A 27,467-nucleotide genomic window follows, 5' to 3' on the forward strand; every position below is an offset into this window, starting at 1 on the left:
TGGGATTAAACTGTGCGTTTTTATCATGCATTTTTTGTTTTGGTTGGTTCATCTACCAAAACAAAAAAAAATGCATGCTAAAAATATATATATATATATATATATATATATATATATATATATATATATATATATATATATATATATATATATAGAAAAAAGAGAAACTTTGCGGCACTCCAAGTTGAAAAAATGGTGGTTTATTCAATCCAAATATAACAGCAACGTTTCAATCCTACATTAGGATCTTTCTCAAGCCTCTGAGGCTTGAGAAAGATCCTAATGTAGGATTGAAACGTTGCTGTTATATTGCTGTTATATTTGGATTGAATAAACCACCATTTTTTCAACTTGGAGTGCCGCAAAGTTTCTCTTTTTTCTATATCTGACATCACGTCCGAGGATCGGGACGTTTTTTGCTGGCACCCGATTCATATTTATTCTGTGAGTGCTGCGGTTTTCTCTTTTGTATGTATATATATATATATATATATATATATATATTATTTTTTTTTTTATTATTTATTTATTTACTCTACAAAGATCAGTATAAGTAGAGCACAGTATTAGCAAATTTACTCAACTTTTTCATGCAGACCGATTCCCTGTGTAGAGTGTAAAATTGTGTTCACAAGTGAACATACAATTTGGAATTCAGGCTAAGAGTTTTTGTTCATTACTTTTTATGATTATTCACCACTTCAACTAAACCAGTAATGAAAATGTCAAACAAACATGCAGCGGTGAAGGAAAATAACTCAATCATGCATTTGACGTTCTCAAGTAAATTGTGTAGATAAATATATTAATAAAATAAACCTTGTGAACATCCATACTCATCTGTAATCAAGATTACTTTCATAAAAGACAGCAGAAAAAAAGAAATTAAAGACAATTGAAATATCTTTACTTATTATGCAACGTACATATGGCATGCAGAAGTTAAACCACCAATGTTAGATTTAATTGCACAAGTGATCTATAGCACACCACGCAACACGGCTGAACAAAGAGCTTTGTATAGCACTAAATTGAAAAAAAGAGTACTTGGTAAGCGGACTTTAGTGGAAAAATTAACTCATGTTAAAAATATAATATATGCTGTATCGGACATAAATGAAATATTGATGTAAAGGACAGTAAGAAAGGACAAAAGAGGCCAGAAAAATGCAAATCACTTACGGTAACTACTTTCACTATCGCTGGCATTAGAGGTTACATGTTCTGAAATGCAACATAATGGGAGAAAATAAATGAGGGACACATACAATAAATGGGCACACAAGGAAAAAAGCAAAATATTAATGCCACACAAAACAGGTTTATATAGTTACTGTGAAAAAGAATGGATGGAATTATACATACAAAAGTAGGAACAAATAAATTAGAGAGGAATTAATTTTTTTTTTATTTAAACATGTATATCCTCTTGCCACCTTACCTTCCCAGTATTTACTGCCTTAAATCTAAAGGTGGGTTTACATTGGCAGATTTCTGCCCATAACGAGAGACTATATAACAAGTCGATTGGCGCTCATTAGCAGGTCATTTTACAAGGGCCAATGCTATACTGTATGAGGGACGAACAATCGATCATTTGTCCCTATCAGTTTGCATCATTTTCTGTTCATCAGGTAATTTAATGCACAGAAATTTACTGCAGGGTGTGGATGAGATTTTTAAAATTTCATTCACTTTGCTGCTACTGTAAAATGTTGCAAATTTTCGGTCCGCAAATTCGAATTAAAAAAAATCTCGTCTAAGGGTGGAATTGCTGAGATATTTTTTATTCTTTTGTGCATTTTCTATGTTTAGTGGTTTTTTAAAACCATACACGACTTTAAGGGGTAGTCCAAAATAAGAAAAACATGGCTGCTTTCTTTAGAAAATAAAAAAAAACAGCACCACACATGTCTACAGGTTGTTAGTGGTATTGTAGCTCAGCCCTATTCACTTCACAGGAGCTGATACTTGATAGGAGCATGTAGGCACAAAATATCTTGTGCCTTAAACTCTGACTGAGATGTAAATCCGCTACTGTATACTGTACTAGGCAACATGTATGGCTTCAGTTTTGCGGGTTTATATAACTTTTACCCTATTTCTTAAAGCACAACTATGCATAATCCAATATAGAACATACTCAGCGTGACCGATAAATAAGAGGACTAGGTGGTCAAATAGCAAATACCCATCAAAGCATTTCACTTAATCTAAACTAGCAAATAATGGCAAAATCGGACGTTGTGATCTTAAATTTATATTTAGAGACACCACGAGAAGCCTTGTGGTCCTTCATTTGCCTGTAAATTCATAATTTACTGGCAGCAGGTAGTAAGTCTATCGCCTGCACCGTCTACAATATGGTGCAATATTCCCACCTGAAATCTAGAGAAGATGGGCACTGTAATCTTATGTTTTCTGCTCAATCATTATCTTTGTACTGGAGAAAATCCTTCAAGAGTAAAGACACTCAAAAACGAAAAATTCATAGAACATGGTTGTGATTAAAAGTTCGGTAGTGGAATTACTTAATACTTTAATTAAAAATTCTGTACTAAATGGTGCAGTTCAAATCTTGTGAATTGTTCTCGGAAGTTCTGGAGCTTTTTTTTGGTCAATTCAGGGGTTTCCGATCACTGGAGTTCCCGGGCATATTAGGTGATGCTCTGACTGGGGACTCCACAACTTCTGCCCACGTCACTGTCCATCTATGGAAGGTAGGAGCAGCACAGTAATTTTGGACCTCACAAGGGTCAATAGGTTGCCAGCCTCCAGGAATCCGACTCGTGGAACCCTCAAATGTAGACCATTAAAAAAAAAAAAAAAAAAAAAAAAAAAAGAGGTAGCACTCCAAATAGGTGGTCTCAAAAAATGTTTTTTATTAACCCATATGTGAAGAGGATGCAACATTTCAGCTGCTCAATGCAGCTTGACAAAGGCTGCATTGAGCAGCTGAAACGTTACATCCTCTTCACAAATGGGAAAATAAAAAACGTTTAATGAGACCTTCTATCTGGAGTGCTGCCTCTTTTCTTTTGAACCGTCCATATATGGACAGTGACGTCGGCAGCAGTACTGGAGTCCCCAAGCTGATGCTCTGCCCGGGGACTACAGTGATAGGAAACCCCTGAAGTCACTGACCATACATGGACAGTGACGATGGGAGCAAAGCTGAAGTCCCCGGGCAGTTCATCAGCTGATGCTCTGCTCAGGGACTCCAGCACTGCTGCCGACATCACTGTTCATATATGGACAGTGACGTTGGAATTAGTGCTGAAGTCCCCAGTCAGAGCATCAAACCCCTGAATTAAACCAAAAATGGACGTCAGGAGAAGGGCTGTGTCCCGAGCAAAGCGCTAGCTGATGCTCTGCTCAGGACTCAAGCAATAGACAATGTGACAGCCCCTTGCGGTCATGTTCACGAACAACACATGAAGCAAGCCCTCAGTCACGTGGGTCCGTGTCGGAGCGTCATTATTAGAAAAGCTCCAGGACTTTCGGGAACAATTCACGAGGTTTGAACTGCACCATTTAGTACAGAATTTTTAATTAAAGTACATTAGTAAGTTACTTTGTTTCACATAAATATATTATTGCAATGCAGTTTTTGGTCCCCGGATAACCCCTTTAAGGTCAAAATACTACTATTAACATGTAAATATGATTATTTAGGACGTATTTTCATGAGGATAATATCCAGTCCACCAGAAACTAGAATGTTTTGGCTAAAAATAACTTACGGAAAAAAAAGATGCAGTAGTGAAAACGTTTATAATTTTCCATCAACTTTTGAATGGGCCCCCTCCCCTGGTTGCTACACACAGCCCCCCTTGGTAGGTCATGCCTCCTGTAGACCAAGCTATACAGCTCCCCCCTGTAGGCAGTGCTATACAGCTCCCCCCTGTAGGCCGTGCTATACAGCTCCCCCCTGTAGGCCGTGCTATACAGCTCCCCCCTGTAGGCCGTGCTATACAGCTCCCCCCTGTAGGCCGTGCTATACAGCTCCCCCCTGTAGGCCGTGCTATACAGCTCCCCCCTGTAGGCCGTGCTATACAGCTCCCCCTGTAGGCCGTGCTATACAGCTCCCCCCTGTAGGCAGTGCTATACAGCTCCCCCCTGTAGGCCGTGCTATACAGCTCCCCCCTGTAGGCCGTGCTATACAGCTCCCCCCTGTAGGCCGTGCTATACAGCTCCCCCCTGTAGGCCGTGCTATACAGCTCCCCCCTGTAGGCCGTGCTATACAGCTCCCCCCTGTAGGCCGTGCTATACAGCTCCCCCCTGTAGGCCGTGCTATACAGCTCCCCCCTGTAGGCAGTGCTATACAGCTCCCCCCTGTAGGCCGTGCTATACAGCTCCCCCCTGTAGGCCGTGCTATACAGCTCCCCCCTGTAGGCAGTGCTATACAACCTCCCCCTGTAGACCGTGCCGTACAACCTCCCCCTGTAGACCGTGCCGTACAACCTCCCCCTGTAGACCGTGCCGTACAACCTCCCCCTGTAGACCGTGCCGTACAACCTCCCCCTGTAGACCGTGCCGTACAACCTCCCCCTATAGACCGTGCCGTACAACCTCCCACTGTAGACCGTGCCATACAACCTCCCACTGTAGACCGTGCTATACAACCTCCCACTGTAGACCGTGCTATACAACCTCCCCCTGTAGACCGTGCCATACTACCTCCCCCTGTAGACCGTGCCATACAACCTCCCCCTGTAGACCGTGCCATACAACCTCCCCCTGTAGACCGTGCCATTCAACCTCCCCCTGTAGACCGTGCCATTCAACCTCCCCCTGTAGACCGTGCCATACAACCTCCCACTGTAGACCGTGCTATACAACCTCCCACTGTAGACCGTGCTATACAACCTCCCACTGTAGACCGTGCTATCCTTTTAGATAGTGCCATACAGCCCCCTAAAAGTTATGCCATATATCGCCCCCCCCCAAACAAATAAAACTTTCTACTTACCAAGGCCGCGTTCCCGCGATGAACAGAGCTGCTCCTCGACGCCGACAGGATCCTTGCGTAGGCCGGCGTGATCCATTGATGTCATCATGCCGGCCTGCGCAAGGATCCCTGCGCCTGATTGGCCGCAGGCTGAATGTGGCCTCCCTGCTCTGCCATAGTGTTCAATAGTATCTGCATTCTTAGGACGCAGATACTGTTGAATGTGGCGTCGTAACCGCTGTAGCAGCCAAAGCAGTTGTTAGCAGTGCCACTGGCATGGGGTTGTCCGTGTCGACAAGGGCCCCCTCATGCAGCGGGCCCCGTAGCAGCCGCTATGGCTGCTACAGCGGTAGATACACCACTGTCCCCATGAACTGTATTTTGCGGTATATTAAATTGGTGAATGCGGGCTGCTTTGTGCAGCCAGACATATATGGAGCTTGACTGATGGTGACAACCACAGACCAAAGCCAGATTTGGAGCTTTTATACAATACTTCCACTTCTGATAATTTTACGCACAGTGTTCATTAAACAATAGTGCAGAGTAAACAAATGTGTTTGCAGCTGCTGGTTAAAGATCAGGTCATAGTTTGGGTAATTCTCACCTGCGGTTTATTTTTCTCTAAAGTTAGTGACTTCTATATCATTTATATTTTTTTTCTAGTGCTTGCTTCTTCGCTCTGCATGAGCAGGGCACAGTGGTTATCAGTTATTCTAGCTTAGGCCACATTCGCACAGGTGTATTTTGGTCAGTATTTTAAAGCCAAAAGCAAAAGTGGATCCTAAACAGAGGAGGTGCAAATCGTTGCACTATACATTTTCTCTGTAGATGTTCCACTCCCGGTTTTGGCTTACAAATAATGATGCAAAATACGCAAGTGTGAACGAAAGCTTAATGTATGTCACACGTTGAGATAGTATGTCAAAATATGACCACAACCTGTGAATACACCCTAAAGGCTTGGCCGTTTACTGCTCATACCGAGCGCCGATCAACAAGTTGATCTGCACTCGTTAGAAGGCCCTTTGACACAATCGTTTGGTCCCCATCAGTTTGAATCTGTGTCAGCAGCACATTCCGTTTACACCGGGATATGTGCTGCCGACCACGATGATTGTATTTTATAGCTTGCATAAACTATATAAATGGGCATTTGCCCATTTGCCGGCTGTCCGTTTTCCTGTTTACACAGGCAAATAATTGGGAACGAGCATTTGTAAGAATGATCATTCGGCTGATTATTGGCCCGTGCAAATGGGCCTTTAGGCTAGATTAACAAATTCAGTTTTAATGAAGTTTGAAAGCCAAACCCAGGAGTGGATGCAAAAGAGCGGAGAAGTATCAGTCTTTCATGTATACGTTTCCTTCTTTATGTATACACTCCTGACCTTGGCTAGAAAAAAAAAATGCACCAAAAGTAGGAATTAGATCTACAGGTAATTATTTTTCCAGGAGTCCATCGTGACAGCACCACAGGAGGTTGCCGTCTTGACCTCTATAGAAAAACAGAGGTTAAAAGGTCCCTCCCACCACCCACTTGCTAGTGTGTTCCAATTACTGCACGAGGATGGGTGCAACCCTATTTTATTTCTAGGGATAATAACTGACATGAAAAAAGAAAAAAAGAAAAAGATCCAGAAATATAGCTAAGCACTCTTGGGTTCAATAAGATTAAATATTAATTTTATTTTTTGAATCCAGATAATACCGGCAAACTGCTCTGAAGAAATCCCGTTCAGGGATGAAACGCGTCAGCTGTCCTAATCAACGGGGCGGGTAGTGACGTCCAAACCCTGCCCAGAGAATACCTGTCCAGTGTTGAAGATCACACGTGGAAAGAAACATACGTTGGAATTTTTATCTACCTGGCTGTCGGCGTGCGATCTTGTCCAGTTGGATCCGTTCCTCTTGGAGTGCCTTCAATTCACCTGAAATATCAGTGTGCGATCCTGCATTGCTGGGCCCCTATCTCCGTGAGTACAGTGGTTGTTGCCGGCATGGAGCAATAGAGGAAAGCGCCAAGGGAAGCAATGGTGGAGATGTGGATGCTTTGAAACCAAATGTGTGGCCACACAGGTGAACTTCCCTTTTGAGGAGACCTGCCATTCCTCACCTCGGAGTTAACTACCTCCCCGCATGGTCTTCCCGGCATTTACTGGATGTCGGAGGCGAAGGTAAAAACCCATATAAGCTTATATCTTGCTTCTAAGCCCAACTGCTTGAGGGCTATACATTGACCCAAGGGTCTGTGAAAAGACTTCCTATCACCATAAGATTTGAATTGGAATTGTTGATCCACTTGATGAGAGAAAAAAGCACGCTTATAACCACATTACTTTAATTCCTGAGGTTATTTTTCTATTTTTGAGAGTCAAGTCATATTATATGCATATAAAGAAAATCTCTTTATTAATATGATTACTAGCTACTCCAAATAGGTACTTTGGCAATATTTTGATACAAATTACATATATGTTTGGAAACCGCAAGTGTGAACACAGCCCAGCGGCTTTTCATTTTGAAATCTCTTTGTAAAATCTTGTAACACATGTACATCATGCTATATATCCATCAGGCAATATCACCTATGTTTTGAAGGTTTTTTGTATGTTCTCTTTCCTGGCCAGGAGAATTCTCTTTTTAAATTGTTATTTGTGTATTTATGTATAAATTTAACTTTGCCGGTATTATCTGGATTCAAAAAATAAAATTAATATTTAATCTTATTGAACCCAAGAGTGCTTAGCTATATTTCTGGATCTTTTTCTTTTTTTCTTTTTTCATTAATCTATATCAGGAATGGCACCGTGCTATATTATATTGCAATTTTGGGTTTGTTAGGTATGGTTTGCAATAACCACATCTTTTTTTCTTTATATAATAACTGACATGTTAACTGCACAAATCAGAAATTTAAGTCATGGGAGGGATTGTAAGGGTGCTGTCATGATGGACTCCTGGAAAAACAATTACCGGTAGGACTAATTCCTACTTTCCAGGACGTCCCTCATGACAGCACCACAGGAGCAGTACCAAATTATAATGCTCAAGCAGGGACTGCGGATTGGAGGACTGTGTGTCTAACTTAGATCCGTATTAGACAGAAAATCTAGGTCAAGTCTGCAAAAGGTATGGTAGTTTGAATATGTGGCAACTCTGCAGATTTGGTCCATAGAGGCTTCTCTTCTTTCTTCCCAAGATGAAGAAGCTGTTCTTGTTGATTGGGCCTTTATGCCGGGGGGGCGGGACACGGAGCTGTAGGCATCCTGTAGTTTTACCCAACTTGCTAAGGCCCCATGCACACGAACATATTTTTTCCCTCCCGTAAATACTGGTATAAATACGGGTCCTTGGTCACAAATATTCGACCCGTATTGCACTAGTATTTACGGACCCGTGCCTGTAAATACGGGTCCAGTGTCACCAGTATTCCAACCGTATTTACGGGCACGTTTTCGCTGCAAAATTGCACTGCACTAATCGGCAGCCCCTTCTCTCTATCAGTGCAGGATAGAGAGAAGGGGCAGCCCTTTCCGAGGTAAAAGTAAAAGAAGTTCATACTTACCCGGCCGTTGCCTTGGTGACGCGTCCCTCTCTTGACATCCAGCCCGACCTCCCTGGATGACGCGGCAGTCCATGTGACCGTTGCAGCCGGTGATTGGCTGCAGCGGTCACATGGGCTGAAACGTCATCCCGGGAGGCCGGACTGGAGGAAGAAGCAGGGAGTTCTGGGTAAGTATGAACGTCTTTTTTTTTTTACAGGTTAATCTATATTGTGATCGCCAGTTTCTGTCCAGGGTGCTGAAACAGTTACTGCCGATCGTTTAACTCTTTCAGCACCCTGGACAGTGACTATTTACGGACGTCGCCTAGCAACGCTCCCGTAATTACGGGTGCACACACACACGTAGTCACCCGTAATTACTGGAGCCCCATAGACTTCTATGGGCCTGCCCGTGCCGTAATTACGGCCTGAAATAGGACATGTTCTATATTTTTCAACGGCACGGGCACCTTCCCGTAAGTATACGGGGAGGTACCCGTGGCCAATAGAAGTCCATGGGCCCGTAAAAACGTGCCGTAATTACGGCCCGTAATTACGGGCGTTTTTACGTGCGTGTACATGGGGCCTCAGGAGCTCTTTGAAACTTTATTTTCCTTGTTCTTTCCCCCATATAAGACGAATAGGTTTTGATCCAGTCTCCAAGAGGATGTATTATCAAGGTAAAGGAGTACCGTATGCCTAACATCCAAGGATATTATCTTTGTTCTTGCTGATCTGTTGGATCTGGATAAAAGGAAGGCAGAAGTATTTCTGTGTCTCGATTAACGGCTGTAGCCACTTTTGGAATAAAAGAAGGGTCTAGCTCTAGGATGATTTTGTCTTCTAGAATCTTTAGGTAAGGTTCTATGATCCAAAGAGATCAAATCTCTCCAATTCTCCTTGCGGATGTGTTGGCCACTAAAAACCTGTTTTTACAGTTAAAGATCTTATATCAATAGAGTCTATGGGCTCAAAGAGGGCAAGGGTTTACAAAGAGCCGTTCGAACTACATTCAAGTCTCAGAAAGACAGCAATTTCTTTAGGGATGGTTTTAATTTGGAAATTGCCTGCGTAAATCTCTTGATCCACCTATGTTCAGCTAGGGAAGTATTGAAGAAATTACTTAAAGCTGAAATTTGCACCTTAAAGAGGCTCTGTCACCACATTATAAGTGGCCTATATTGTACATGATGTGATCGGCGCTGTAATGTAGATTACAGCAGTGTTTTTTATTTAGAAAAACGATCATTTTTGACGGAGTTATGACCTAGATTAGCTTTATGCTAATGAGTTTCTTAATGAACAACTGGGCGTGTTTTACTTTTTGGCCAAGTGGGCGTTGTACAGAGGAGTGTATGACGCTGACCAATCAGCGTCATACACTTCGCCCTATTCATTTACACAGCACTAGCGATATAGCTATATCTCTATGTGCAGCCACATAAAGACACTATAACGTTACTACAGTGTCCTGACAATGAATATACATTACCTCCAGCCAGGACGTGATGTTTATTCAGAATTCTGTCACTTCTGTAGCGTCTGTGATATTTACAGCAAGGCAAGCGTAGTCTCGTTTGAAATGACAGGTTACATCGTAATCTCGCGAGATTACGATTGCCTTGCTGTAAATATCTATCACAGAGATGCTACAGAAGTGTCAGAATTCTGAATACACATCACGTCCTGGCTGGAGGTAATGTATATTCATTGTCCGGACACTGCAGTAACGTTATAGTGTGTTTATGTGGCTGCACATAGCGATATAGCTATATCGCTATAGCTATATCGCATGGTGTATAAATGGAGAGTAGTGTATGATGCTGATTGGTCAGCGTCATACACTCCTCTGTACAACGCCCACTTGGCCAAAAAGTAAAACACGCCCAGTTGTTCATTAAGAAACTCATTAGCATAAAGCAAAAATAGGTCATAACTCCGTAAAAAATGATTGTTTTTCTAAATAAAAAACACTGCTGTAATCTACATTACAGAGCCGATCACATCATGTACAATATAGGCCACTTATAATGTGGTGGCAGAGCCTCTTTAAGGGTACTAGGGCTAAGCCCATTCTTGAATCCTGCTTGTAAGAAATCCAGGATTTTTGCACTGTTTGGTGAAAAGGGGTCTGGTCTTGCATCCCCATACCAGGAACAGAATTTTTTTTCAGATTTTACAATAGGTTTTTGAGGATCCCCCTTCATGGCTCAATAACATAGTTGAAATTACCTCCTCTGAAAGACCATGGTTTCTCAGGATCTGCCTTTCAGAAACCACGCTGATAATTTCGGAGTCTCCACTCCCTGATGAAATAAGGGACATTGGGAGAGAAGATCCTTTTTTTTTTACTGGGAGCAGGATAGGGCCTTCCAATGCCAGATGTTTTAGGATTGGAAACCAGCTTCTCTTTGGCCAATATGGTAGGATTATGATTACCTTTCTTAACTCTTCCTGAACTGTCCTTAGCACCAGTGGGATTAGTGCACATAGGCCAGATCCAAGTCCCAATGTTGGTTGGGACCACACATCTACTCCCATTGGATTGTCCCGGAAATTTAGGGAAAAGAATGCATCCACTTGGGAGTTTTGTTTTGTGGCAAATAGATCTACTTGAGGATAATCCTATCTTTGGGTTAGGGATTGAAAAACTTCTTTGTTCAGGGTCCATTCCCCTGGATCCATCTTCTTCCAGCTCAGAAAGTCGGCGGATATATTCTATGCCTTTTAAGTGGACTGCTGATACTGACAGAATATTTTCTTCTGCCCAACCGAAAATTAGAGTGGAAAGGACTTGAAGATGAGTATGTTTTGTTCCCCCTTGATGGCGAAGAAAGGACACTGCTGTGGTGTCGTCTGATAGGATTCTTAGATGCATCCCTTTTATGAGGGGGAAGAGCTTCTCTGAAATTTCTCATATAGCGCTCAGTTCTCAGAAGCTTGAAGACATTCTCTTCATCTGAGGAGACCAGGTGCCTTGGAAATGTATGTCTTGAACTGGGGTCCCCAGCCTTGTTTGGCTCGCATCTGTGGTAATTACCGTGTATGGAGAAGTTTTCCATGGGATTCCTTTGTAAGTGGTTTGGGGAGACACCAGAATGATGATTTTACAATTTCGGGAATCAAAATTTTGCCATCCCACCGGGATAGGGTTAGATTCTGCAAAGGCCAAGAGTGGAATTGACTCCACGGAATGGACTAGATGCAGGACGTCATTAATCCTAAAACCCGCAACCCTTCTCTTAAGGAACAGCTCCTTTTTCCCCAAAATGTTCTCACTTCGGTTTGTAGATTAAGTGTTTTTCTGTCGGTAGGAAGTAATATTGAAGGGAAGAGTCTAATAGTACTCCAAGGAAGATTTTTTTTATTTTGGGGAGGAAGATTTGATTTTTTTTGAAGTTTATTATCCAACCAAAATCTTGTAACAGGGTAAGGTCCTGGGTTTGATGGTTCTTTAAGATGGACGAAGTATCTGCCACAAGAAGAAAGTAGTCCAGGTATGGGATGACTACCATATCCTGATTTCTTAGAAACGCCATTATTTCTGGCATAATTTTTATAAATACCCTGGGGGCAGAGGAAATGCTGAAGGGGAAGCAAACTAACTGATAGTGAAGGATGGAGGGACCGTTCTGAATTGCAAATCTGAGATATCTCTGACGATTGTCCTGTAAGAACTGTTCGGTTTTTTTGACAAAAAAGATTTTTAAATAGTGACCCTTGTATGCTTCGTTGTGAGGAACGGGATATATAGTCTTCAGTCGTAGAAGTTTTTGAACATCCATGATGAGAAACTGTTGGAGACTTTTTGATTGGTATGAGGTAACTTGAACATTTTCTGGAGGTAGAGAGGAGAACTATTTTGTAACCTTCTTTAATAATGTGTAAAACCCAAGGGTCCTGAGTTATCTTGGGCTACTTTGTATAAAAGTGCAGAAGTCTTCCTCGGCTGTTGTCGAAATCTACGAAACTGATGAGTCTTCTTGGGTCCTGCTCTCAGTCCGATGCCTGAGAGGGGGTCACAACTTTTGATTCACTTCCATCCAAGGTTTCTTTGCCTGGGAGACTGACTTAGTATGTGGCCTCCCTGGTTCCACATCAAGATACGGTTTCACTTCCACCCAAATTATAGCCTTTAGTACGGACATAAATGTAGGTTGTTCCTCCAATAACTTTGTGATACAATCCTGACACAATTGCTTTTTATGCATATGCTGCAGTTTGTTTCCGCAAGTAGCACATTTTTTAACCTTTTTAAGGTCTGCCTGTCTCAGAGAAGGTACTTTTTCCTAAAAAGGAAAAAAGGGGGAGGGGGGTTAGGTAAAATACCCGTACTTGTGTAGTACCCTAACTTTCCAAGGGAGGGACTCACATAACACTGGGATACGCCCGAAATACCATCAGAACACGGTGGTTACAAACCGCACGGGGGGATATAATCCAATACACGATGATGCGGCTGCCTCACTCAGAAGGCATAAGACTCTACCTCCGGTATTGGTCTTCCCCAATATGGCCACGCATGTCAGAGACGTGCCACCGGAGTTCCCGAAAGGAGGCCATTAGGATTCCCCAAGGTGCTATGGGCTGAAGAGGCAGGGTCCTAAGCTGAAGGTTAGCATCTGGGAAGCTAATGGACCTCTCCTGTGAGAGGTGTTCGCTAAGGTAAATTTTAGGGGAAGGGAAGGAGAAGTTATTAGCTCCCTGATCTCACCTCTTGCCTCCTTGTATCTTCGAGGTAGCGGAATTTTCTTTCTGCACCTGTCCTCTGTAGGGACCGGAAGAACACTGGCAAGTGGGTGGTGGGAGGGGCCTTTTAACCTCTTTCTTCCTGTCCCTATAGAGGTCAACCTCCTGTGGTGCTGTCATGAGCAAAGTCCTGGAAAAATATATCAAAACTGCACGTGTGGATCCAGCCTAAGGGTATATTTAGACATTGCGGTTGCAGTGCGGTTAAAACCGCATAAAATAATGCATTTAAAAACGCATCCAAAAACCACACGCGTGATGTTTTTGATGCAGTTTTAACCTCACATTAACTGCAATGTTTGAATAAACCCTTAGTCTAAACTCCTAAAGGGGGTGTAAATTAGTCTGAAATAAACCTCCTGCTCTGTCCCCAGCCAATGCTTTAGGGTATGTTCACACATAGCATAAAAACTTTTGATTTTCCGCAATGTTCTGCAGTAGCAGCAGAATAGATGAGATTTGAACAAAAATTTCATACGCAAGCTGCGTAAAAGAATCTGCCGAAAAAACTTTCATAAATTGACCTGCGGTGCGTTCTTTTTAACCGCTGGTTTCTGTTGCATGTTTTCCCCAGTGAATTCAACGGGAAGGTAAGACCCACAAGATATAGCAAACGTTGCAATTTTTGTATCGGAAAAGCTGTGATTGCGCCGCAAAGGTTGCAACTCAGAAAAATGAAAAAAACGTATACTTACCCATCTCCTATACTTTGTCCAGGCCGGCCTCCTGGGATGTGGTTTCATCCCCTAACTGCTGCAGTCAATTACGGGCGGCAGCGGTAACATGGAATGAAACATCACAGGAGGCCGGGCTGCAAGACATCAGAGGGACGTGTCGCCATGACTACAGATTAGTATAATCTTATTTTTTTTTAATCTGCAGTTTTCCGCACCAGACATTCCACCCGAAATACGGCACCGCAATTTGGTGCGGTTTTTCGGCCAGAATTCCCAGTGGGGTTGAGGGCGGATACGCTGTGTACTTTTACGCAGAATATCCGCCGTGTGTGAACATGGCCTTACACTGCAGCTTTGCCTTTTCCAATTGGCAGATTACAGCAAGATAGAATAAGTAGAAACACAGAAATCAGTAAAAGTGTAAATAAGATTTAAAAAAACTTGACATGTCAGAAGCTTTGATTAATGGAGTCTGAGAGCTGAGACCTCCACCGATCGCGAAAACTTAGCCGCAGAAGCAGTCAGGTGTGTGCTGTGACTCTTCATTTCTGATCAGCTTTGCTCTGTCTTCTCTGAAAGCTGAGCAAGCGGCGTACAGGCTCAATAGAACGTCTGAGTCCACTCACCGCAAGCTCGGCTTTCCGAGGAAAGCTGTGCAAAACCGATCAGAAACTAAGGGGTACAGCGCATTTTTAGCGATCAATGGGTTCACAGCGTCTGGAACCCCACTGATCTGAAGTTCTGACATGTCAAACGGTTTTTGACAGTTTAGTAACCCTTTAAGTGCTACACATATGACTAAGGGAAACAAGCCTCAATAAGAGGGATAAGATTTTAAGAAGACAAACCCTTTTTTAAAGAGAGCCACCCTTGCGATCAGATCATCTCCATGGGTTCAGCTCCTAGAATTTTCATTTAGCCATACAGGCGGAATACAGCATTACATGAATAGCTGACCATGCAATACAGGAACGGGCCAGGTCGGCCAGAAAGGAAATGACTCTATAGCATTCCTCTTCTCTGCCCCGGTTTATGACATTATGTCCTAATAGGGCATGTGGACAGAGGTTGTTTAGATGACAACCCCTTTAAAGATAGAGTAATAGCTGGTTAAAAGTTCGTCCATGGTCTTTAAACAAAATATCTTGCACCTTTATATAATGAACACAAGCTGTTGGATTAAAATAATTAAAAAGTTAAGGACACGTTAATAATGCAGTCTGTTTTTAAAAGATATTGTAATCGTCCAAGTCTTCATCATTTAAAAACCGTTTCAAAGTGCGTAACTAAAAGGGGTTTTCCAAGTTCATGAGAAAAAAAAACAAAAAAAAAAAACACAAAAGTAAAACACACAGATTACATTTATACCTGAAATAAGCCTGTTCATACACTTTCAGCATTAAAATTAAGTTTCTGCCGGTATAAATATACTTCTCTCTTCTAAGGCCCCATGCACACGAACGTAAAAACGCCCGTAATTACGCCACGTTTTTACGGGCCCATGGACTTCTATTGGCCACGGGTACCTCCCGTGCCGTTGAAAAATATAGAACATGTCCTATTTCAGGCCGTAATTACGGCACGGGCAGGCCCATAGAAGTCTATGGGGCTGCAGTAATTACGGTGCACCCGTAATTACGGGAGCGTTGCTAGGCGACGTCAGGGTATAGTCACTGTCCAGGGTGCTGAAAGAGTTAAACGATCGGCAGTAACTCTTTCAGCACCCTGGACAGAAACTACCAATCACAAAATAGATCAACCTGTACAAAAAAAAAAAAAAAAAAAAAAAAGAAGACGTTCATACTTACCCAGAACTCCCTGTTTCTTCCTCCAGTCCGGCCTCCTGGGATGACGTTTCAGCCCATGTGACCGCTGTAGCCAATCACAGGCTGCAGCGGTCTCATGGACTGCCGTGTCATCCAGGGAGGTCGGGCTGGATGTCGAAAGAGGGACGCGTCACCAAGGCAACGGCCGGGTAAGTATGAATTTCTTTTACTTTTTCTGCGGAAAGGGCTGTCCCTTCTCTCTATCCTGCACTGATAGAGAGAAGGGCTGCCGATTAGTGCAGTGCAATTTTGCAGCGAAAACGTGCCCGTAAATACGGGTGGAATACTGGTCGAATACGTGTGACCAAGGACCCGTATTTACGGGAGGAAAAAAATATGTTCGTGTGCATGAGGCCTAAGATGTCAAACAGGTTGGAAGTCCATTCGAAAATTAACAAACAGTCTCATAAGCCAAACAAACTTAAGACCACTTCCTTCCAGTATAAATGGAGCTTGGGACATCTCCATAGGAGAGATTTTAAATCAGTGGATGTGAGACTACATTTGGAGCAGTTTTCGGTTTCTCTCTTTTTAATACTAAATAAAAATTTGAGTATAGTACAATCTATAAACTGTAAATCAATGCAAAATGTTCCAACTAGCATTAAAGGGGTTGGCCACTTTATATGTACTACTAATTAATGTGTGTGAGGCAGGAATATAGACAACTTACGAACACACATTCTTTAGAAATTTCTTAATTTTTTACCTTTGTCCAGAAAGCTACGTCCCTGGTTACAGAAAGGCCTTCGTCCATAAAATGGCCGGACATGAAGGGTATCACTGAATTAGAAGTGGGGGGATGTTTTGTTTTAATCTAGGGTGTGTTTTTTTTTTTTTCAAATGTTATTAAATGGCATTTTAAATATGGTCTTGGACCGTGAGGGGACTAGCAGAGAAAATTAAACGTTTGGTAGTTTTTAATCTAATTTTAACCCACCTACTGGTTAATATATGCCTACAAGGTTCGCTTCTGGCAGAGGAAACTTTACAAAATATTCTCACATTTCTAGGGGTGACTATCATAATTCAGCTAATTTCACAAAAAGTTGATACAGAACGCTGATACATATTTTTGGATTGGAGAATTCATGGTAATCACTATGGTAGTTGCAAATATTTATATTCCCCCCCCCATACAACTCAAAAGTGGTGATCAAGCGACACCAAGTCTGCATAGATAAAAATAATCGTCCCATATTGATGGTGGGTGATTATAACACGGTGTTGAAAACTTTATTGGTTACATGGAAACGGCTGGCGATATCCAAAGTTAGTATCCAGTCTCCATTTGCTCAATTAATAACAGTATTTGGTTGGGAGGAGGCTTGGAGCCTTTTTAATCAAAAGTACAGTAAATTGTCTTGTTACTCTAGAACTCTACTGTATAGATAGGGCGCTGGTAGATCAGGGCTGTGCAGGATTAGAAAGAAGAGTTGAATACACAAGAGGTAACTCTGATCATACACCATTGATATTAGAATTGGGTGCCTTAGAAAATTCTACCTCAAGAAGATTCAAGACAAGTCCTTCTTGGTTGGATATTATTGATAGGAAAGACACAAAAAGGCCTCAACCTGAATTGTTCCTTCAAATGATCAATGAGTCTTCTAGAGAACCCATAGTATGGGACACAAAGGCTTATTTAAGAGGACTTTTCCGGGGAGAAATTGCTAGGGTTAAGAGGACTTTTCCGGGGGGAAATTGCTAGGGTCAAGAGGAAACAGAGGGAGGCTCAATTATCTTAACGCGTGAAACTGCAGGCAATGGAGATCAGATATGTGCATAATTAAACAGATGCTAAATAAGGAGAGGGGCTTCAGACAGCATATAACATATTAGTAATGGAAAAAGCACAAAACAGTGTAGTAATAGATTTAAAGAGAAAGTACGTTCAGGATAATTTCTAGCGAATTTGATTTAAAACCAGATAAACTCATCGTTTATACCTAGTAATCAGGCAGTAGATGGTAAAACGCTGCAAGATAGCTCAGACATTCTACAAAAATTTGTAGCGTATTACGAGTCCCTGTATACCTCAAGTGCATTGTACTCGGATATGGAAGTTGATAACTACCTGAAAACGGTTCAGTTTCCATCTTTATCCATTGATCAGAGAGGACTGTTGGATCACCTAATCTTCCTGGAGGAACTAAAGAATGCAGAAAATGAGTAATAAATGAGCCCCCGGGTATAGATGAAATCCCCCTTGAGCTTTACAGGAAAAACTTCCTCTGCAGTTATTACAAACGTATAAGGGTATGTTCACACGAGGTCATTACGTCCGTAATTGACGGACGTATTTCGGCCGCAAGTACCGGACCGAACACAGTGCAGGGAGCCGGGCTCCTAGCATCATACTTATGTACGACGCTAGGAGTCCCTGCCGGACAACTGTCCCGTACTGTAATCATGTTTTCAGTACGAGACAGTCGTCCGGCAGCGAGGCAGGGACTCCGAGCGTCGCACATAAGTATGACGCTAGGAGCCTGGCTCCCTGCACTGTGTTCGGTCCGGTACATGCGGCCGAAATACGTCCGTCCATTACGGACGTAATGAGCTCGTGTGAACATACCCTAAATCCTTCCATGCTGAGCGGATCCTTTCGGAGTCTATGAAAGAGGCATTGATTGTTCTTAATTTTTCAGCAAAATAAGAATTTCCTTCTTGCAGAGTCTTAAGGCCCTTTAACACGGGCCAATTATCGGGCAAACGAGCGTTCACAGGATAATGAACGAACAAACGCTCGCTGATTGTATAATTTATGCAAACGAAAATATTATCGTTGTCGACAGCACATCTCCCTGTGTAAACAGGGAGACGGGCCGCCGACACGATAGTAACGTCTGAGAATGAGCGATCGGAGTAACAAGCGCTTGCCCCCATACACCTCTCCTTGTTAAAGAAGCAAACAAGCGCCGATCAACAAGCTGTCTCATTGATCGCCGCTCGTTTACACGGCCCACGCAGGGCAGTGTAAGAGGACCCATATAGACCTATCGCCTTAATAACTTCGATACAAAACTACTAGCTAACATCGGTTCGATAAGGCTTAAAGTTATCACTACAGCGGTCCATGATCAATGTGTTTTTATGGTGGGCAAATCGGATAATGATAACTTGAGAATTGTAATTTTAACGCTACAAGTAGACTGTTCCAATGTAAGAGCAATGTAATTGCTCCATACTATCACTCAATGCATCCAAACAGTTCAAATCTATTGAATATAAATTCTTGTGGGCAGTACTGGTAAAATTCAGCTTTGGTTTTAATTTTATCTTTTGGGTAAAGTTGCTGTTCACAGATTCAAGATTAGTTATTAAGCCTCTCGCGCTAATTATCAGAAGGAAGAAGGAAATACAGGGATTTAGATCTGGACAAACTGATGCAAGGATTTCTCTATATGTTGACAATCTATTATTATTTGTTGGTAATACAATGAACGCAATCCCAATGATTATGAGTATCTTTGATAAATTTGGCCTGTTCTCCGGCTTATTTATAAACGGGCAGAAGTGTCGCCTGTTTCTAATTCACCCAGGCACATGTTATCTGAAGAGTCTCCCTACAGGTTATTTAGAATAATTTATCCTTCAAATATCTAAGGGTGATCATTCCTACAAGGGTCTAGGACTTAATATATGAGAGGGATTAAATTTAGATTGATAAAGAGCCAAAATTAAAACTTGAGTCCTCCAATATCAATGGCCTCAAGATTTGCACTTGTTAATATGCAGGTGTTGCCACAGGTAATTTTTATTTTGCAAATATTGGAATTTGGATTCATCTAAAATTCTTGATCCTTTGATTTCAGAATTAACATGGAAGATGAAAACTAGTATGGTTGCAACTTTCCATTCTACATGTCCAAAAGAAAAGGGGGGCCTTTCAGTCCCAAATATGTTCTATTATTATCTGGCTGCACAAATTAGATACTTCAGGGACTGGGGATCTAACATGGTAAACCAGTGGGTTTAACAGCCACACTCTATGGCCAATCATCTTAATTTGTGTCCATTTGAAATTAATATTTTTTAATATACAATTAAGAATATACCAACATATTACATGCATCAGAAAATATGAGAAACTATTAAAAAATATGTGGCGTGGTGGGTTACACCATGGCAACCCCTCTTTGGGGCAACCTATATTTGAAACATTTAAATAAGGATATTGGGATGGAACTTTGGAATCTATAGATTAGATCAAGTTATGGGTATTATAATGTTCAAAAATCTAAAGAGAGATTTTGGTTTGCCCTGTTATTCTCTGTTCAGATCCTTTCAGTTAAGACATGCATTAGATGCACGGGCATTCGGTCCATTCTTTATTGAACATTTGAATATATTGGAATATTTGTAGGATAAAAATAAAAAAAAATTACACAAATCTTGCGTCGTCAGCAAAAAAAGTTGATCTTGGAAAACCCCTTTCATCTAGAGAAAATGACCACTCTGAAAATTATTTTACTCTTTTCAAGAAGGAATGGCAGGATCCTCCTTCTAAGAGAGAGAATGTCTAAATAAATTTTAGGATTCATAATTCAGGTGGCGATTTTTCTGTCACTTACTCAGGCCTTTTGATCCCATGTCGTCAGGGACCTCCTGTAGTCCCAGAGAGCAAACAAAAACAAAGAAATAATCACAGAGAAAAGACTTGTCAGTAAAATATACACAAATGGGGCTACATGAAAAAGGCATTTTCAAGTTCAGGAAAAGGTCATAAGCCAAGATTGAAATCTTCTGATCAATTAATTCAGCAAAGGTTTAAAGCATTTTTAATATGGATATCAGAAACGTTATTAGAAATATTTGATAATTTGCCTAAACAGTATTACCTTATATAATACAGTGCATACTTTGAAGGAAAGAGCCAGCAAACTTATTACTTTATGCAATTAGAAGCGTCATCCACCAAGTTACATATTCCCCGCATGCACTGAAACATTAAGGTAAGAAATTGAAAACCAAGTACTGTTCTTGAAAATGCCTCATTTGTAACACCATGCTACAGACTAGCAAACCATTCTAAAGCTTGGTCCATCATATTACATTTACTTACGGTCAACATCACTGGTTTCCATCTCACTCTGGTCCTTGTTCTTGTAGAATGGGAATTTTCGGGAAAAGAGGTTCTTTTTACGCTTGTCATTGAATGACTGCTGAAGAAGAAAAGGAGGGGCAAAACAAAGGATGTCTAATGTCCATGTGAACAATTGCCCCGCCCTAGCAGATCTGTGGATGCGGACCAATGTTTCCATAACATGTAGCTTAAAGTTCAAGGGTCTAAAATTAATATTGCAATGAACAATGTGTAATGGTAGGTTCCAACATGGATAGTATTTCTTACCTCAAAAAGGAGAATAGGCGGTCAATAAACTTTGTCAAACTATAATTTTTGCCAATGTCCTAACTTTAAAAAAATATTTAGACACCCTCATTTAAAAAAAAGATATTAAATAATCCTCTCCATGCAACTTGCACAACATTAATTGGTAGATTTGCCAATGATTTGCAAACCTTTCTTTTTAATGAATAAAGTGTTTTAGCTATTTTTTATTTAAATTGATTGGTTATACTAATGTGAACTATACCATATTCTGGGGAAGCACGTCAATCACGTTTAACTCAGATACACAGTGCATTCGGAAAGTCTTCAGACCCTTTGACGTTTTTGTTATGTTGAGGCCTTGTGCGAAGATTAAAAAAAAAATTACAATTATTAAAAATGAAAAATAAAATTTTCACATGGACATAAGTATTCAGACACTGCTTTACACTTGAAATTTAGCTCTGGGGGCCTCTCATCTCTAGATCATCTTTGAAATGTTTATACAACGTGATTGGAGTCCACCTGTGGTCAATTAATTTGATTGGACATTATTTGGAAAGGCCCACCACTGTCTATATAAGGTCTCACAGCTGGCAATGCATATCAGAGCAAAAACCAAGCCATGAGGAGGAAAGAACTGCCTGTAGAGCTCAGAGACAGGATTGTGTGGAGGCACAGATCTGGAGAAGGGTACAACAAAAAATCTGCTGCACTGAAAGCTCCCAAGAGCAATTATAGAGTGGCCTCCATAATTCTTAAATGGAAGAAGTTTGGAACACTTCCTAGAGCTGGTCGCCCCACCAATCTGAGTAATCAGGGGAGTCGGGCCTTGGTAAGAGAGGTGACCAAGAACTCAATGGCCACTCTGGCTTAGCTCCAAAGATCCTGTGTGCAGATGCGAGAAACTTCCAGAAGGTCAACCATCACTGCAGCATTCCACCAATCTGTCCAGAAAGAAGCCTCTCCTCAGTAAAAGACACATGAGCGCCCGCTTGGAGGTTGCAAAAAAAGCACCTAAAGGACTCAGACTGTGGGAAACAAGATTCTGTGGTCTGATAAAACCAAATTTTAACTTTTTGGCCTCAATTCTAAGTGTCATATCTGGAGGAAACCAGTCACTGCTCATCACCTGTCCAATACCATCCCCACAGTAAAGCATGGCTGTAGCAGCATCATGCTGTGGGGGTGTTTTTAAGCAGCTGGGACAAGGAGACTGGTCAGGGTTGAGGGAAAGATGAATGGAGCAAAGTACAGAGATACTCTTAATGAAAACCCGATCCAGAGTGCTCTGGACCTCAGACTGGGCCGAAGGTTCATCTTCCAACAAGACAATGACCCCAAGTACACAGCCAAGACAACACAGGCGTGACTTAGGGACAACTCTGTGGATGTCCTTGTGATACCCAGCCAAAGCCCTGACTTAAACCCAATCGAACATCTCTGGAGAGACCTAAAAATGGCTGTCCCCATCCAACCTGACAGAGCTTGAGGATCTGCGGAGAAGGCAGAAAAGGCTCAAATCCAGGTCTGCAAACCGTGTGGCATTATACCCAAGAAGACTGGAGGCTGTTATCAAAGCCAAAAGGTGCTTCAAGTAAACACTGAATAAAGGGTCTGAATACTTATGTCAATGCAATATTTTCCTTTTTAATAAATTAGCAAAGATCACGAACATTCTATTTTCACTTTGTCATAATGGGGTATTGAGTGCAGAATGATGGGGAGAAAGTTGAATTTCTTTTTTATTTTAGCACAAGGCCTCAACATAACAAAATGTGAAAAATTTGAAAGGGTCTGAAGACTTTCAGAATGCACTGTAAATGTAGAGATGGGAATAGTGGAACAAAAAGATTTAAAAAAAAAATAAAAAAATCACATCTGCCATGGTTGACAGGACGCAGTGCAAAATCTTAGAACAAATCGAAAGATAGTCAATGGAAGTTATAGGTTTGTAATTTGGAATGTTTAGAGTTCAATGGATAAAGATTTTGCTTCTAGCTTAAAAAAAATTAACCAAAAACATCTAAAAATATATACATTGGTCACTGGGTTACAGTATTTACAACATACAATGAGGTTTCCGAAACAATTGTAACCTGAAACCACATTCAACATACAGTGCCACAGACACTGCCGATCGAAGACACATGTGATTGGCTGAAAGATCCAGCCAATCAGCATGGATATTTCTCTGGTAAAACCCCTTTTACTAGTTTTCCATAGCTTTATGGCCTCAAATTAATGAATATTATAACTTGTGGGAGCTATGTATTGGTTTTCATTGCAGCCAACTTTCTAGCCATAAACACTGTGATGTCTTATTATCATTTACAGTATAAAGTATTGGTTCAACTCAGAGTGAAAGTTAAAAGGTGCTAACATTACAGAATTGTTCCATTGCAATAATCCCATTCATTTTTAAACTACATTGACATGGTCTGTCCATCAACAGAAAAAAATGAAATATAAGACAAAACAAAAAAGGTATGAAGTAAATGGCCAGTTACAGGAGTGTTGTGTGTTAGTCCACCACAAGTTACACATTAGTGATATCAGAGTGAAAGGTAAATCAGGAATCCCATGAGAAAGGCGGGAAAGAAGCATAAGCAAGAATGTAGCTATTTAATGCTGTGACTAGCTAGAGGTAAATGTCTAAATGTAAGGGCCCTTTCACACTGACCGATATATGCTAGTAAATGAGCATCGATCGACAATGTAGCACATCGGTGGTCGTTTAGCTCCATATTGATTTGTATGGAAACGAACAAGATAGTTCACCCCAATAGAGTTTACATAATTGTTGGCAGCACATCCCCTGTTAACACGAAGAGATGTCCTCCCGACAACAATGATTTTTAGGATCGCATGAAAGATGCGATCAGCTGACAAATTAGCATTTGCTTATTTGTCTGCTTATCGCTAGGTCCTTTTTTTACAGGCCAATGATCGAGAACAATTGATTAATTTCCCCGATCAGCAGCCTGTGTAAAGAGATTAAAGGAGTTTACCCTTTTTCTGCAGCTCTGGGACCTGCAACTAGATCGAGAACGTTGTCTCCCGACCCCGTTCTGGCTGGTTCGGCAGTGATTCTAGGCGGGGACTAGTGAAGAGAGTGTCGTGCGTGTGCACCACTCTCTTTAAACTGTTCAATGCTAGTTACGTAAACAGCCGAGAAAACTCTACTTGGCTGCTTCCGTAACAACCATGCAAGACAAGGGAGAGAGTCCTACTGGTCTCCTCCCGGATTTTGCATTCAGCAGCCGCGAAACCAGGCAAAACAGTGGTCGAGAGACCCCCTTTCTCAACATAGATGTGGGTCCCAGAGCTGGGACCCATATCTATCAGAAATTTCTGCCATATCCTGTAGATATGCCATAATTGTTTGTTTAAGATGGGCAAACACCTGAGATCCCCTTATCCTGGAACCACTATAGAAAGTAAACACAGATGTAGAGATGATAATCTTGACTATGCTGGTTTACCACAGTGACTTGATATAATTAGATGTAATGCAAACTACAGCAACCAGATACCTTACACCATGGTGGGCAAAGCTATATTAACTCTTGGATTGGAGGCTCCGTTTGTAGCCTCTGTCAGCAATTCCGTCAGTTATGACGGGAAAAATAGAGCAGCATACAGCAATATTACTGCTGTCAAAATGATGGAAACCAAAATGGAACCCTGAAAACCCCCCACTATAAGTCAGTGGGGTCCATCAAGTGCCTTTGGGAGCTATTGTATGACAGAATTGGCACAGTATCGCGGCTTCCCTTATGAACTGTATGTTTCTTTTTTTGTGATAAGGTCATGATGTTTTAAATCACAATGTCGGATTAACCCCTTAAAGCACCTTGACGTGCACTTACGTCAAGGTGCAGCGGGAGAAGTATGGAACGTGCTCACATGGTAAGCGCGCTCCATACCCTGCGGGTGTCAGCTGTGTTTTACAGCCGACACCTGGGACTAACGGCCACGAACAGCGAACACACTGTTCCTGGCCGTTTAACCCCTAAATTGCTGCGGTCAATCGCAACCGCAGAATCTGAGGCGTTATAGAGAGGGGTGCACCCCCCTCCGACAGCTCATCGGCGGCCGGATAGCGCGATCGAGGGTCGCAAATTGTTGTGATGGCACCCAGGGTCTGCCTTCACTCTGCCTCTGCTAAGCCCTGCCTGCGGCATGGCTTAACAGATGCCTGTAAAAATGACAATATACTGCAATATGTTAGTATTGCAGTGTATTGTGCCAGTGCTCCAACGTTCACTGGTTCAAGTCCCCTAGGGGGACGACGACTAATAGAATGTGTAAAAAAAGTTAACGTTTTTAGTAGTGACATTTAAAAAATAATAAAAATAAACAAAAAATTATATATATATATAATGAAGTTAAAAAAACACCCCTTTTTCCATTTAAGTAATGTAAAAATGTATAAAAATAAACAAAATTGCTATTGCTGCATGAGTAAAAGCCCGTACTATTACAATAAACCATTATTTAATGCGCACGGTGAACGATGTAAAAAGAGAATATAAAACGCCAGAATCGCTGTTTTTGTCAACTTAGCGGTGACATTTTTTTTAATGAAAAGTGATCAAAAAGTAATGCGTACCAAAAAAACGCTAGCAATAAAAACCACAGCTTGTGCCGCAAAAAAACAAGCCCTCACACCGCTCAATCCACAGAAAAATAAAAAAAAGTTATGGCTTTCAGAATATTGAAAAAAATCTATATTTTTTTTCTAACAAATAGTTTTTTCTTTGTAAAAGGAGTAAAATAAAAAAAAAACTATATAAATACGGTATCGCCGTAATCGTATTGAACAGCAGAATAAAGTAAATTTGGCGTTTTTACCACACGGTGAAAGATGTAAAAACGAAATCCAAAAGAAAAAGCTGAGGAATCGCAGTTTTTTGCAATTCCACACCACTTTGATTTTTTTTTCAGTTTCCCAGTACATTATATGGTATTTTAAACGGTGCCTGTAGAAACCACAAATCCTCCCGCAAAAAACAATCCCTCACACCACTCCATTGACAGAAAAATAAAGTTATGGCACATAGGAGGCGGGGAGCGTAAAACGAAAAAAATAAATAAATTGGCTTGGACACTAAGGGGTTAAATATGGGAAACATCCATAACAGAAATAGTGATAGCCTAAGTGCAAGTTTAAAGGAGCTTTTTTCCCAGGTAGCATCAGGAATGTGTATATAAAGGACAGATGTCTAAACTATAGACATCCCTGCGTAAGAAAAAAAAGCTACAGTTTACAAAATTCGTCAGTAAATTATTTGCATAATGGGACAAATACCATCTATTTTTGATACACAGGACAGACCCACAACTTGGTATAGCATATTTTATTAACTAACCCGTTTACCATTACAGGGAGGGGATTTTAAACAAGCAGATTGCCTTTTTATGATATAGACTGACAATATAGGAATCCAAGCAAATGTACAGACTGCCACGAAGGTCAGATAGCAGTGTTTTATGAAATACCATTACTTTTATTTGTAATTAGCGTTGAATTCTGCAGTATTTTTATTCTCCATACTGGTGAATTGTGTTGTTTATGACGCGATGATGGTTTATAGTTGCGTTCGTCATATAGGATTGGGAGTACAGCCAGTTTTTATTGAAGGGTATATTGGAGCACAATAGCTAGTCCGTTATTATTATTTTTTTTTCATTTAACAAATGATTTAGTGGGTTACTAGGAGTAGCCCATAAATCTTTTCAATATGCCTTTTATTTTTCTCTGTGGTGCAGGTGTCAACTATTAATAGTGTGCTAGTAAACCACCCACCCACCCACACACACACACACACACACACACACACACACACACACACACACACACACACACACTTGTTAATTTCAATACCCCCCCAGATTTGCTGATTTCTCTGCAAAGGATGCGTGTGTTATGCACAGAAATGAGTCTATCTACTGTTTTGAACACTTTCAGCACTTGCATGGATCATATATATCTATCTCTATAGATATCTATACAGAGAGATGTAGTTTTTGAAGATGCGGGGCTATGAAACCTATGTAAAAGAAAAACGGTCTTTGTTGCCCATAGCAACCAATCACAGCACCACTTTTTTTCAAGCGCAGAATATGAAATGAAAGCTGCACTATGATTGGTTGCTATGGGCAATATAGACAGTTTCTCTTTTATACTGGTTTCTAAATCTCCACTGTCCACAGTGAAAGAACTATGATGTTTGCCTTGCATTGGGACACGAAGCTTGTGAAAACGTGTAAAGTGGTCTTGTAAATGGCTCCTAGGAAGAAGTTGGCAATGGAACAAACAATCTGCTGTAGTCAATTTGAGAAATGCAGGTCATATAGTCTGCAGGAAATTGCTCACCTG

The 27,467-nt window shown here is 41.2% G+C and overlaps 1 protein-coding gene across 27 annotated transcripts in view; it reads right to left on the reverse strand.

The window, feature by feature from the left end:
• Positions 1-27,467, reverse strand: part of DLG1 (discs large MAGUK scaffold protein 1) — a 247,776-nt gene that overhangs the window by 19,187 nt on the left and 201,122 nt on the right. For 4 of the 27 annotated variants that reach the window (XM_075861717.1, XM_075861711.1, XM_075861731.1 and 1 more), the window contains 4 exons: positions 20,816-20,915; positions 17,828-17,902; positions 1,183-1,224; positions 820-855 (listed from right to left, as the gene is read on the reverse strand). In XM_075861717.1, coding sequence (XP_075717832.1) covers positions 820-855; positions 1,183-1,224; positions 17,828-17,902; positions 20,816-20,915 — 253 coding nt within the window. Of the gene's footprint in view, positions 1-819; positions 856-1,182; positions 1,225-17,827; positions 17,903-20,324; positions 20,359-20,815; positions 20,916-27,467 lie in introns of all 27 variants that reach the window. The other 23 variants (XM_075861729.1, XM_075861720.1, XM_075861735.1 and 20 more) reach the window with 13 other exon arrangements.

Source organism: Rhinoderma darwinii, chromosome 4 (genome assembly GCF_050947455.1).
Source record: "Rhinoderma darwinii isolate aRhiDar2 chromosome 4, aRhiDar2.hap1, whole genome shotgun sequence".
NCBI classification, from domain to species: Eukaryota; Metazoa; Chordata; class Amphibia; order Anura; family Rhinodermatidae; genus Rhinoderma; species Rhinoderma darwinii.